Source organism: Brassica rapa, chromosome A05, assembly GCF_000309985.2.
Source record: "Brassica rapa cultivar Chiifu-401-42 chromosome A05, CAAS_Brap_v3.01, whole genome shotgun sequence".
Classification (NCBI taxonomy): domain Eukaryota; kingdom Viridiplantae; phylum Streptophyta; class Magnoliopsida; order Brassicales; family Brassicaceae; genus Brassica; species Brassica rapa.
This window is the reverse complement of record NC_024799.2, coordinates 26,846,337-26,861,412: the sequence shown is the minus strand read 5'-3', so window position 1 is coordinate 26,861,412 and position 15,076 is coordinate 26,846,337. Positions and strand designations below refer to the sequence as shown.

At 31.7% G+C, this 15,076-nt stretch overlaps 1 protein-coding gene across 1 annotated transcript; it reads left to right on the top strand.

Annotated features, from left to right (window-relative positions):
* The first annotated feature begins 8,934 nt into the window (after positions 1-8,934).
* Positions 8,935-11,261, top strand: LOC103854444 (protein FANTASTIC FOUR 4). Its single transcript, XM_009131383.3, has one exon. The coding sequence runs from the start codon at positions 10,178-10,180 to the stop codon at positions 11,078-11,080; it is 903 nt and encodes a 300-aa protein (XP_009129631.1). The 5' UTR covers positions 8,935-10,177; the 3' UTR covers positions 11,081-11,261.
* Positions 11,262-15,076: the final 3,815 nt, after the last annotated feature.

The window sequence follows — 15,076 nt, the reverse complement described above, 5'->3', positions numbered from 1 at the left end:
AGTCCATTACATTATATTAAAAAGTAATGGGTCTATGTTACTTGATATATATATTCAAATCAAAATAATAATTTAAAATTGATTTATATCAAAAATTCATTCAAAAATAAACATATATTCAAAATTTGATTTTTACTAACATATTTTCCAATAACTATTATAAAAATGTTTTCAATATATATAAGAAAAATACAATACAAAGCCTAATTTCAAACACCAACTTAAATTATGGTTTTTATATTTCACATTAAATTTTAAAATATAATTTATGTGATTATTTATATGATTGTACGTATAAAATATTATTAATTATAAGACAACTTATTAGATGGTACGTATAAAATACGATTAATTATATGATAACACATATTTTATAACTTATGATGATACATATAGGATATATATATATATATATAATAGTGGTTAGGAGTGGGCGTTCGGGTTTGTTTTCGGGTCTTTTTGGGATTTCGTGTTCATTTCAGATCTTTAAGGATTTGGTTCGAATTTGGATAATCAATTTAAATAGGTTTGGTTTAAATATTTGGATAGAGAATTAATAATTATTTAAGTATTTTTAGAGTTTTGAGTATATTTTAACTATTTAAAATATTTACGTTTGATTATTTGTACATATTTTCAAGCATTTAAGCAAACTTAAAAGTATCATATATATTCTGGATGTTTTTATATATATAAAATCTAAAAATAATTAATTTATATAAGTATATAAATCTATTTTGGATACCCAAACTACTTCGGTTCGGATCGGATTAGATTTCAGTTCTTCAAATACTAAAATTTTGAATAATTCGGATATTTAATCAATTCCGGTTCGGATTTAGTACTACTTATTCGAATTGAGATCGGTTCAATTCTTCGAATTCGAGTTATTTGCCCAACACTAAATAGTGACATAAAAATCAAATAGCATCATATTTAAAAAAAATACACCCACACGGGCGTGCGGGTCAAAATCTAGTAATATATTAAAACAAAAGTCACAATTTTGATTCATGTGTAATTTTTTTAAAAATAGACCTAATGGACATATTCCTAGAAAATTATGTTACAATTAATCTTTAATCTTATCATTTAAATTTTGGATTTACAAGAAATTTTTATTGGGTTATTAATAATTGGATTTAAACAATAGATGATCCATTAGATTTATATATAATATAAATTAAATATATATAATTTAATATTATAATACTATACTTTTATATATTAATTATTTAAATATTTATCGATATTAACTTTTAAAACTATAAAAAAAAATTAAATAACAAAAATCATATTATCTAACAATGGTTAATCTTTACTATCTTAAACCAATGAAAACAAATTTTAAACTATATAGTTTATTTTAAAAATTAAACAAAAACTAAATGTTTAATTATTTACTCGATAATATAAATTTATAGAGCGAAAAGTTTAATTTTTTAAAAACTTTCTAAATTTGTAAAATGTTACAATATTTTTAAATATGACAATAAAACAATAATGAAATAGTAATCCAAAATATATATATAGAAGGAGATACAAATACATGAGAAAGTTTTAAACAATCTATTCAATGAAAAAACTATACCGTAAACTTATTATGTTTTAAAAATTGATAGACACATATATATTATAATATATATCAATTTAGAATTGAAAATAAAATATTTACATAAAAATAATGAAAACAAAAATCCGCGCAGTTGCGCAGATCGAGATCTAGTTATTTATTAAAAGGACGAAGTCCATTACAAGCCTAAAAGCATTACACATAAAGCCCAAAACAAAGGCCCAAAAAACATACACATCTTGGATCCTAAGTCTAAACCCCTTAACCCGATCGGTACCGCATATTACCACGCGTCCACACGTGTTGAAACCCATCCATCAAGGAGACACGCGTCACACGGTACGACATCATGACCCAACCTTCGAAACAACGTCGGAGAAGACGAAACAGACAATTGTTTCTCCGGAACACGCCGGATACTGAAACTCCTCACCCATCTTATTCGCCTGAACTCTTTCCAACGGAGAGCTTCATCGAGACTACCCCGAGATCTCATCCAGAGCCATCCAAACCACCACTTACAAATTTAAACCACAACAGTCACTTACTTCTTCACCGCAAGGGCCCTTTCGTCGGAGAGCTTCAATCGTCCATCGACGAGATCTCATCCGTATCTTTAAGCCACCAATTCCAAATAAAACAGAACCAAACCACAAATCGGTCATAAAACCCGACTCCCAAAGATCCAACCACCTTTGTTTTAACGAAACAAGACAACAGAATTTTAGTCTCATGCCGGCAACGCAGAGCTTAGAGAGCCTCTATCCCCCAGAATCATAAGCCGGCGACGGCAAGACTATAGAAGCCTCCACCCTCCAAAATCCGATCTAGAAGAAAAACAAAGATCTCTCCTTCATAAGGACATGCATAGAGCTTCACAAGAAAGAAGAGACACGAACCCTGACAGTGGCTGTGGAAGTCCACTCCGTCTGACGGAAAAATACTATTCACGTCAGAGGGAAACTAGAGAGAAGTCAGAGCTCTTTAGAGAGAGATGGTCTTTTTTTTTTTAAAGTACAATACATATTAGTTAATATTCATTAAAGTTTTCAAATCGTTGTGTGTATATAATTCAAATAGTAATTGAGTTTGATCAGTGGTCAAATTTTGTGTTCGCCTCGTAGATCGTAGTTTGATTGCTATTGGCAGATGTTGTTTCCTTTTGATTCTTTTGGTCAGTTTCTTTCAATCGTTAATCACACACATGCATGCGTATTATAGATATATAAGATAGTATATATATGGTTCATCACAAGATTAATCATTTATATGCATAGTTATAGATATCCATTAATGTTTTTTCGGTTACGGTGTTGTCTTATAATAACTTGAAATTGGATGATTCCGAAGGTTTCCTTTTGTTCTAGTAATGGATAGACCGTACGTGTAAGTGTTCATGCTTGTGGTTGTTTCATTGAATCAGTATTCTTATCCATACTAGTCATAGTTATGTGAAAGTTATAGTTTGCTTGGATGATATGTGAGTGAGATAATAGTTATGGATGAGAATGATATTTTCATGTGGATGTCATGCTCTCAACAAAAGAAAGGAGACGAACAATAACTCTATGTGGCCAATACCTAACATTCTATATACATATCCTTTGTCTACCTAAATATGTAGATATGTGAAATTTATTAACCAATAGTTCATACACATGTGTAAGCATTGCTTATATATAAGCTCGATTTAAAATTTAATTCTTGGTTACAATTTAAAAGTTTTAAGGAGTGGGTCATAAAGGCTCCACTAAGATAGTCAAAAGATGTTTTTTTGCTTATGCAAATCATTTTGAGCCATGAGATGTACACTTTCGTTTCGAATCATGTGATTCGATATAGCGTTTCTACTAGTTTTGGATGATTAAATTTGTTCCGTTACAAATTTTGTTTTTCTTGGCAAATTCTTTTCGAATAAATACGAATCATATTATCCTAAAGAAATTGCATCTTTGTAAATCGCTTTCAAATATGCCAACACATCTAGATTAAAGATGAACGTACAGTCTAGTTTCACATTACCACACCACACGATTACTAGTTTGGTTACATGCATCAAAACGTAAGGCTTAAGTTTCTGTCTCCACTAATTTTGAAGTGGTATGACGTATTCTTTGCCTTTAGATCCTCCATTAGCTGAAAGAAATGACTAATATTTGATGGATAACGATTCGAGTTTCACTCTGTATTTAATTTATTTTGTGTTTGTGCGTGTGTGCATCATGGGGCTTGTGTGACATGACAAGTCAAATTATTTTCGTATATAAAATTCTCATACTTTAGTTTGCTTAGGTCGCCTGTCGGTACTCGAATTCACTTAATAATTGTAAAACTCAATTAATATAATTAAAAGCATCTTTAAGTAATAGGACACAAATTTAAAAAGGTAAAGCATGATCGTTTGGTGCGGCCAAGGGTTGCTATGCTACTTTCTAATTCATTTCAATGCGTTGGTTCGAGACTTAGGACCACATGTGCTGATCAAAGACTCAATATATGTAGATTGATATTTGTCGACAGATTACGTCTGCAGGTCAGCTCCTTTTCCCACCTTTTCTTGATTAAATTATGTCATAACTTTTTACGTACTCTCATGCTTACGTTATAGAATCCTCCTCTATTTTATTATTTTCAAATTGACGGTATTCATTCCAGTAGTGTATGAGTGTATCAATCTTAATGGTAATTAAATCATTTCATTATACTTCCTTCAGGAGAAGAGTTTTAGCGTAAATTTTTCGTACTCAACAATTACAATATATTTTGAGTATTTAATTATACTGCGCTAGAATTAAAAAAAAATGATATGAATGATAGGTTCTTCATGCGATTAAACAACGAGGAAACTCATATATATCACACTTTTGTTGTTCACATCATCTTTGCACCTGCTTGGTACGTAATACGAATACACACATTCTGATTCACATATCTAGTGCACTGATTAATTAATGAGTTATTCTTAGGTTCACCAACCAATAGAAAATTATCATTTTAGATATAGTATCTTTTAATTAAGGAAACCAAATAATTTGGCAAATTATATTATTTTTTCAAAATAAAATTTAAAAATAAATAAAAATAATATATAAAAACGAATTAAAAAAAAATGTTGTCAACAAAACACTAAATCCTAAACTCTAATACTAAACCCTAAACTCTAATACTAAACCCTAAATTCAAATCCTAAACCCTAAACCCTTGGGTAAACCCTAAACCCTTGGAAAAACACTAAACATGTTGTCAAGAAAACACTAAACCCTAAACTCTAATCCTAAACCCTAAACCCTTGGGAAAACCCTAAACCCTTGGGTAAACCCTAAACCTTTAGGTAAACCATAAACCCTTGGAAAAACACTAAACATTTGGATAAATTCTAAATTATAAATCTTAAACACTAAACTCTAAATCTTAAAAATAAATATTTTTTTTAAATAATATTTTTTTAGAACTATTGTTATTTTTATTTATTTAATCTTTTATTTTTTATTTTAAAAGCATAATGTAATTTGGCAAGTTATTTTGTTTCCTTAATTAAAAGATACTAGATTTAAAATGACAACTTTTTATTGGTTGGTGAACCTAAAGGTTCACCCTAGAGAGTGAACTCAAGAAAAAGTCTTAATTAATACGTGATCATCCACTTGGAACATATCGGAAAATGGTACTAGTACTAGAAGGTTAGTACTTATTTAGGAAAATAACTTAAATAGGAAAAGAAAAAACTGAGATCTACTTGTCATATTTAATACCTATCGAAGGTATCTTCGTACAAAACCAGCAATGCATGGTCTCTTGTCGAATTTTGTGAGAAATTATAAACTATGTATCTACTTGTATTGTCTGCTATACACCTCAAAAAGTTTTGGTCTGCTAGCTAATTAAAGTGATCGTAGGCTATGCAACACACAACTAGCATAGGTGCATAACTTATTATTATGCTTGCCAGAAATTCATGGATGGTGTCTAGCTAGCTTGTATTTGTATACACATTCTTTATCGTCGCACAGTACACAAGCTGCGACAGCTTTTCCGTTACAGGAAACCCAGAATCTCAAAAATACCTCTTACTCTCATCAAATTTGGAAACGGCTCACACTTTCTAGCTAGCCTTTCTTTCTCGCAAGTTATACGGTAAAGGAAGAGGTTAGGAAAATCTATACTATTAAAGCAAAATACTTCTTAAAATTTTGTCCTTAATTTTCTTTGCTAATTACAAGCCATGTCACTCCTATATTTAAGTTTAACAATTTTAATTATTAATAAACATAAAATACTTACCATATTTTGTGGAAATAATAATCTTTTAGAACTGAATGTGATCGTAATATAATAAATGTTAAACGTGATAGATTAATACAATATTATTTATGGTTCATTGTAATTTAACTCGTAGTTAACCGGATTGAATTGGTTAGAAAACTATTTAATAATTCATCTCGACCAGTAAACAAAGTGGACAAAATCTTAGCTACATCCACCTTTTTTTTAATCTGGTTAACAAAATATGCCAAATGTAATTGACTCTGCAATTAACATAATTATGTAAATTAAAATAAAATTTATATTAGCAGCTTTTATTTACCGGTTTGGTATGTTTAGGTACAATGAATTAAACACTTAATTTATCAATAAAACATATGGTATTAGGTAATATTATAAAGTATTTAATTCAACCTAGTATATATTAAATTAACAATGAATAATTTATTAAAAGTATAATATAATAATTTATTTTAAAATTATGATTATGTATTACATCACGGGTTATAATATAAAATAAGACTTTACCATATATAATACTGATAATTACATTTATAATAAGTCAATTTCATATACATTTTATATATTTATTTTTTGTGTGCATGTTGTGAGTAAAAAAAATATAAAAAGTTTACACCAGTTTAAAATTAATTATGGCTCTATTATCTTGTTATCAAATAAATATTCTTACATTAAAGCGCGGGTAAAAATCTAGTTTCTTTTATAAGAGCATTCACATTGCAATGTTTTTAAAAGGGTTGTGAAAAAGATTCTTAAATTGAAATATTCAGTTAATTATTTTTATTATAATTATAGTATATTAAAATTTTGAGAACTCTCTAAGAACTTTGCAATGTGAATGCTCAACAAGTTACATTTGCTATGTTTAGTTAAAGAAACAACGTTTCAGTAATTTGGTCAAGCAACAAGCAAACTTTCATATGCAAAGAGAAACATAGAATCCAGTTTACTAGTTTTGAAAAATACATGATAAATAGTAGTGAAGCGTAAATTTATGAAAATCATGTATCATTTCTATTTTATCTATTTTCAGCGTAAATTTGATTCAGTTCTAAGATTTTAATTGACTTAACAACGAATTTTGAAGATATATTGTTTTTTGAACAAAAAAAAAGTAGAAGATATATTGTTTATACATTTTTATTTTAAATAGATCATTTGTGATCTCTATATATATGATTTCAGAGAGAAAATTTGGCGTCTTAAACTGTGAGATTCTTATACAAAACGAGTTCATTTGCATTATTATCGTTGCTTCTACTAAATTATAAAGAATACTTCTTTTTTTTGTCACAAAAATTATCAAGAATACTATAAATGAAAATACACTTAATATTGGTTTGTTATATATATCAGCATTCACATGGGGGTTAGAGTTAAGCAAAATGTAGCTAGGGAGTAATTACTAATTAGTAACTTTAGGGCATTAGTTTACTTGTAAAAGTTGTGTGCAAGTGTTGTTTTGTCCCTTTCTTTTTCAGAAAAGGGTTTTAATTAGGGTTTTTTCGTACATTACACAGCGTAAGCATCTGAAAACAGTGAAGACACAAGAGCGAAAGTGATAGTGGGGAATCAAATGCTGATTCACGAGTCGAAAACTTTTCTGTCTTCATAAGCTACTCCGTACATATTTTTAGAGGTAACATGGGTTGGACTTGGAGAGGGTAAAAGCAACTTAGTGTTGGCTAGCCAATGAGAAAAGGACAAAGTTTGATGTGAACCTAATCCAACCTGGATTACTATTTATAATCACAATGTGCTGAATCTGAGAGAGAATATTCCAAAGTAGAAACCTAGGTGGCTGTCTTCTATTCGTCTTCTTTCATAAGCGGAAAGTTTTGAATATAAGTTTACACCTAAAATGATGTTTTGAATATAAGTTCACACCTAGATATCTAATATTGATGATCTTTTTAAGAGTTTCTAAATCCAATCTTCAGCATCGACCAAACCAGAAAAAATAATAACACATACGATTTATGATGGTTAACATTGTAAGAATATGTTAATTACTTCTGTAGCTACAAATATAGTTAACAATAAAAATTTAAGAGTTTTTTTTAAACACCACTTTCATTAACCTTGAAATCTGTAATAAATTAGTACATTAAGAGAATTTAGACAATTAGTTAAACAAGACTTTAGAAACATAAAACAAAAAAAAACCATAAAAAATAGAGTTAGAAAAAACTTTAAAATAAAATAAGAGTGAATTCAGAACAATACGCTTACAAAAGCGCATGAAGCTTGAGAGTTTATATTTATTTTTCTTTTTTCTCAAAACCGGCATATTTTATATTTGAGAGTTTTTGAGAGCACCTCGGTGAAATACACACATTAGTTTCTTAGTGATGAAAAATATTAATACTTCAACAATGGTTTAGTTTTTATTTAATTTATGTATTTTTTAAAAAGATGGTTCAATGAACGTATGTAGTCAAGAGTTTAAAAACGGTTCTCCAAAAGCTTACCGGAAGAACTTCTTCTGACACCATTATTTTTTTTTGTAAATACACAATTACTTGCTTTTTGATTTTTAATTCTTTTTTAATTGGTTAGAACTCGTTTAATAACCTACCGTTGGAATTGGCCCGAGAGTTTATATTTTTTCTCTCTTTTTTGTTCTCTCCGTCAAAAAGGATTGGTAAAACAAAAAAAATGATGAATACTGTAACAAACTTATACATATATATAGAACGAGGAGTTACCACTCTCACAAATCCTCACGTCGACATGACTGCTCAGATCGATTAGTGATCTTGGGACTTTACGTACATTTGTAACAAGACGAAATTCAACCAAACTAGCTGCTTATTAGACATGTCCATAGACTCAACGTCCTGCTAAAGCATAGAGCTACATTTAGTGATACTGAAACAACCTTCCCCTTAAATGTTTTTTTTCTTTTTCATTAAATTATGTTTGATTATTCGTTTTTTTTTATTTATGACAATTTTTATCAGTTTAGGGCATAACAAAGTAGGCGGAAAATGGGATTTTGTTCCTTGCATTCAAATTTACCGTTGTTGGGTGAGGCGTGTTTTAGACACATTTACGTTTTTTTATAAAGTAATTGTTTCATTTTTCGTGGATGATGCATGCATAATTCAGTTAACGAACATTCCTCTCTAGATGTTCACGCCTTCTTCACTGATGCCCATAACTTTATATTATTTATATTTGTGTGGTTAATAAAAGAGCTTTCAACATTGTTGAGCTGTTTTAATCATGTTGGTAAGTTGGGCTAGAGAATCGACCGCTACCGTTAAAAAAAGTAGATGCTAAAAGAGCTAGTCGAACCTATGATTAGAAATATAAAAATTCAACATGTCTTGTTCTGGTTTATGGTCCAAAACATGTATAATGACGGATGTAGAAATAAACATTATCAAGTTTTAATTCAAAAAAGTTAAACCATACGAAATCAGTTAGAACAATCTTTATTCCTAAAAACTCTTATATGTTTTATTATGTTCTAGTTAATTAGGACATAAAGTAACAAATCTGAAACCAAAATTAGCCTATTTTATTATATGTGATATTTTTAGTTTACCAGTTAACATTTATTTTCCTTGTATTTTTATTACAAATTGTTTTCTATGGAATGAATGACGTTTCTTTTTGGGCTAATTTAGGTTCAAAACACACACGTGCTCTCAAACCACATTTTATGATTTTACTACTTGCATAGGAAAGACTCATTCTCTTCTTTGTTTTTGTGTGGATAGTCTCTTTCTAGCCACATCACAAGCACGAGGATCGATACTTCCTCGCCACTGACTCAATCATGTACTATACATCTTTTTTTTTTCCTTCTTTTTTTTTGCTATTTAAGTGATAAAACTATGTTACCAAAGTTCCTTCATTTCTACAATTGCTTTCCTCTACTACATGTTCAAAAGTTTTTCTTTATAGAAATATAGACATAAACATTAGTGTAATATTACACATATGGAACTGTACAGTGACCATATTCTATTCTTTCGCCTTTTAATGGATATATTCTCATATACATTATGTGGCATAAATAAATAGTTTTCATTTTGTACAAGTGGTAGTGTGGAAAAGCTCTTTACCCACCATCTCTCTCTATACAACAAACCATTCTTTCTCAAACTTTTCTTTGTTTATTTATATATTTTCTTGTAAGAAAGTAACTTTTAGGCACTACAAATTAACACCCTCATGCTCTCCTTATCCCTCAAATTCACTTCAAAGCCTCTCATCTCCTCTCCTACTTGTCTATCTCCCTCTCCGCTTCCCTGTTTCCACATAACAACAAAATCTCTTACAAGAATCTTCTTCCAAAACTCATAAGCCATGGCAACTGTTGTATATCAAGGGTACCAATCTCATTTTGAGTCTCAACACTTTGAGCCAAGAGCTCTAAGACTTAGACTCTCTTCTCCTAACAATCCTCACTCATCCACACCTCTCAATTCCCATTTCCTTGACTCTTCCATCAGTCCACAAGACAACATCTCTACCTCTAATGCAGCTTCCTTGCCCTCGCCAGCTCCTAAACCGAGCTCTAACTCGGAAAGTTGGCTCGAGACCATCTCAAACTCGAGCTCTGATGAAAAAGACAAGAAGACATTACTTCCCTACGTTCATTCTCCATCTTCTCGTAGAACTCTCAGCGATGAGAGCTTAGCATTGTGCACTGAAAGCCTCGGTAGCGAGACGGGCTCTGATGTTATTACCGATCAAGATTTGTTCTCGGTTTCATCCGAATTAAAAACCATGGAAACTAGAACTTCGGCCACCACATCAAGAACATCAAGACAAGATAGGAAGAGAGATGCGTTGGCTTCACTTCCACCTCCTTTGACAAGTATGAGAGGTTTTGATTGCATTCAAGTCAAGTCCCACCGTGAGAATGGAAGATTGGTAATGACGGCCATGAAACCTCTGCCGCGGGATAGATGCTTACAGGACCGAAGTAATGGCTGCGTCAGACTCGCGTTCTTGATTGAGTCTGATGACCACATAGAGACAGAGACCAAAGAAGAAGAAGAAACTATGGAGATAGAGAGAGATAACGAAGAAGAGATTCAAGAATACGAGGCAGAAGAAGAAGTTGAAGAAGAAGAAGAAGAAGAAAAAGAAGACAACGAAGTGATGATTATTGATAACATTCAAAGATCAAGTAGATGTCATGAAGGAGATCGAGAAAACAGAGGATTTCTAACATGGGAATCTTTATGTGTTGCCACTTCTTAAAAAACAATCTTTCTACTCATTTTGTGATCACAGTTTCACACCTTTTTATTTATTTTATGCATTGTGTTTTCGTTTTTGTATAAATAACAAGCGTTTCTTTTTTTTTTTTATCACTCTCTATGGTTAAAGATTACAAATCACTGACAAGACCTTGATTATTAGGTTTTTATTTTGTCAACGACCTTGATTGTTAATTTAATACGTAAATATTTGAAGTTATGTGTAAGGCCTGTTAAAATATGACGTTCATATCGATAATAATAATAATAATGTTTTATAAAAAACTAAGTTTTGTAATTTGCATAAACAAAATTTCCGCTCATGTGTAGTAAAAGTTATTATTGTGAAACCCACACACACACAAATATATATTGTAACTTTATGTATTTTACCAAAAAAAAAACTTTATGTAACCCATATATTAGTAGGTCAGATTGGATGAAATGATCTGACGGAAGTGGCAGACTGAAAATATGGGGAGGACAATAGTACCACGAAATAACCTTCATCATGGGAACACACATCACTTCACTCTGTCTATTCTTGTTTTTCAACGTTTTTATCTTCTCAAAACTAATTATGATCATATCTTCAAGACTTTGATTTGTATTTAAGTGGACATTCTATGCTTGTGATATAATCTTCTCATATGTATTCTTTTTGCTGAGAAGTCCTTTTAATTAGGTGTATATTAGGCTAAAACATATACGTTTTGTAGCCATGTAAATTTTCTTTTTAACGTCCTTGGTTTAAATATTATATCATATACGGAAGCAAGAAAAAACATATACAAATATAGAAGAAGAATGAAATTAGAGAAGGGACTATTGTTCCGTACAATGACGACGTCACATCTATGCTAAAAGCTTTCCGAGCCTCCGCTTCTTATTCCCTCGGCCTCTCTCTTAACCCCACAAGTCCACAAGAAAAAGGTATGGTTGAAAATTCTTAATTTAAACAACTATGTTTTTCTTCGGATTAAAATTGAATTTTTTTTTTACAAGACTAGAATTAGCATATGTCCATAACCTATTTGCTCAGATAAGAGGTGTCAAAATACAAGAGACAAGAGGTGCCACTTAATTAAGCCTATTTTCAAAGAATAATTTTTGTAATTGCCAACTTATATGCATGCATGCATGGTTTTCCCCTAATTGGTGCCTGTGATTTATTACATCAAAAATAAAACTATATATAGTATGCATGATACGTAAACTATACATTTTTTTTTTTTTGTGTAAATGTTAAATTTTATACCAATTTTTAACTTTTTGACAGAAGTTACAAAGAAACTAGTAGCAGAAACATTTAAAAACTAAACAGCAGTGAAAAAACTAAAAATGTAAAACACAACAGATGATGAGAAAACCATAGAAAGAAGCAAAACGAGATTGCCATCACCTCGCCCTTTGTCTTGAAAAGCTATGAACCAAAGAGTCGGACTCGCATTGGTGGGCTTCTAAGTTGCCGCGAGCTACAGAGATGGTCAGTCCTCAAAACCACTCCGCTCCTACAGCTTCATCGAGAGCACACCTCAACTATCCTGCAAAATCAGTGCACACAACGTCGACCCTTTATGAAGACTCAAACGGATGCATTCGGAGAAGACGACCCATCCCAATCGAAACTGGAGGCTGAGGATAAAGGAGCAGCGGAATGCCTCAGCTGATCCGATCTAGCCTAAGCCTGTGCCGCACGGATAGCGACTCCGCACAGCCAGACGAGAAGACAACTCATCCATCGAGACCCTCCACATGAGAAAGAGTTGCTGCTCCCCAAGACGCCAGTTGAAAAAAAAATGACGTTCTACATCAAGAACTCCTGGAAGTTTACACAACACCAGCCGTTGCTCTTATTCGGAAAGGACAGGAGAGGTTCAGAGCGCCACACTGTCGAGCATGCGAAGAAGTCAGAGCATCCTCCAGTCTACGAGATACCACAAAGGAGACAGGTGACATCCACAAACAAGAAGATTATAACGCGCCGCCACAAGCTCTCCTAGTGCACCGAGAGAGAGCTTCACGCGCCTCCACCACCAGATAGAGAACTCCAACCCCGCAGCCATCAGGCGAAATAGAAAGACACCAGCACACCACTGCCAGCTTTCTCCACCACGCTGAACCAGGGGCCCAGACCAAATCGGAATCTACAGCAGAAACTAGCCACTTTCCCTGAAACTCCGACCCTGAACTGAAACCATCGACAGACCCATTCCCACCCCATCCGAGATCTACTTTATCGCTCGCAAAACTGTCCAAAAGAGACCGATTTCGTCTGAAAGCCACCAGAGAACAGAGACGCAGTCCCCAAACGCCTTGAACCACCAAAAGTGAACCAGATCTAACCAAATACCACCGGAACTGAGCAGCTAAAGATAGATCTCCCGATTCCGTGCCGCAGCCACCACTTCTTCTAACCCAGCCTCACCGAAACACCATTCCAAACTGAGAACAGGGCTCAAGCATATCGGACAGGAAGAAGATACAAATGGAGCAACAAAAGGAAAGAACAAATAAAACTATATATAGTATACAAATGAAACTTCAAAGTTTTGGTTTCTCCTTCTGTTGATGACTACTCGTTTGTTACAAATTTAAATTTGAAAATTATTCATTAATTTGTTTTAATGTATCCGTTATCCCCAAAACTAATTTCCCTTTAAAATATAATTTTAGTGGTTTGAATTTGATGTATAAGTGCGATCCTTTTCACGTTTCTTTTCTGAAAGTAGTTTGAAACTTTGCATGTATCTGCTTTTATCCATTTTTAAAAATTTATTTTGCGTTAATCCATTTGCGAAATGTATTTTATATTTACACTTATAGAATGAAACAACTTAACTCGTCGATGTTTGATAAAATCAAGATACACGGACTAATATCAAATCGGTACATACTCCAATCGCCGTCGAGATGAAATTTATTAATTTTAAAATCATAAATGGAAACTCGTACGTTTGTTTGCCTTGGTTAATGATGCTTTTGATGAAAAAAAATGATTATGTTAATTAACTAATCAGTAAAATTGACTGCAACAACTAACAACAAATAAAACTATTTGTATATATATTATTTAGTATGAACAAAAACAGAACAAACTAATTACTTTCACTGCGTATTGAGGACTCAGCACAATTAAAATTCCTATTTGTATAGAAAATGCGCTCTCTCTTAAAACATAAACTACTCCAAAGTTTATCTCCATGTTTGAATATATAAACACAAAGCCATAATAAATCTGACGTTCATGCTATGTCCTATTCCGACCCTCTTTAATTGATCTAATCCAGTAGTCCTAATAAACCTAGTCTTATATATGTATGATTCATGACGCAATCCTCAATTGGTATGTTACAAAATTAGGTCAGACTGTATTATATACAACAATATGCATAAATTTAATTATAAAGACAGAGAGGATGCAATGCAACTGCAATGTGGAAATATAGAGGAGAAACTAAATGACGTCACGCAAAGTAGAATTGGGTATTTTCTTGGTGGCTAAGATGAGCAAAAGGATTGGTAAGTAAAATAAGAATATGGATGGGCTTACAAGTGTATATGCATAAACCTTTTTCCAATGCGCAATTCAACAATTAAAATACATGTAATTTTGTCTTCTTTTAGTACTAGTGGGATGCCTTTTGATTCTTTATGTTGTCACTTTCTTTGACTGGTTAATTAAACTATTTACCTAATTAATTAATTCATGACTTTAAATTAGTGAAACATTATACAAAATATAATTTTCCAAAGTAGAAATAAGCCAATCATGTTCATTCATTTACGTAATGGTAGAGGTGGATGATTAAGTCTGGGCATAGTTAAGCTGCGAGCCAATATCTTTTCATATAATTTATGTTTGTTAACTTACATAATATAATATTTGGACACAAATCCGATTATAACCAGTAAAGTAATCAAATTTGGATTAAATTCATGCATTTTAGCTCGGAGAAAATAATATTTGGTATCCAAATATTTAATTATTTGCACT

What these genes read in the sequence shown, in the direction of transcription:
- LOC103854444 (XM_009131383.3), top strand. Translation starts at nt 10,178, where the DNA reads ATGGCAACTGTTGTATATCAAGGGTACCAATCTCATTTTGAGTCTCAA.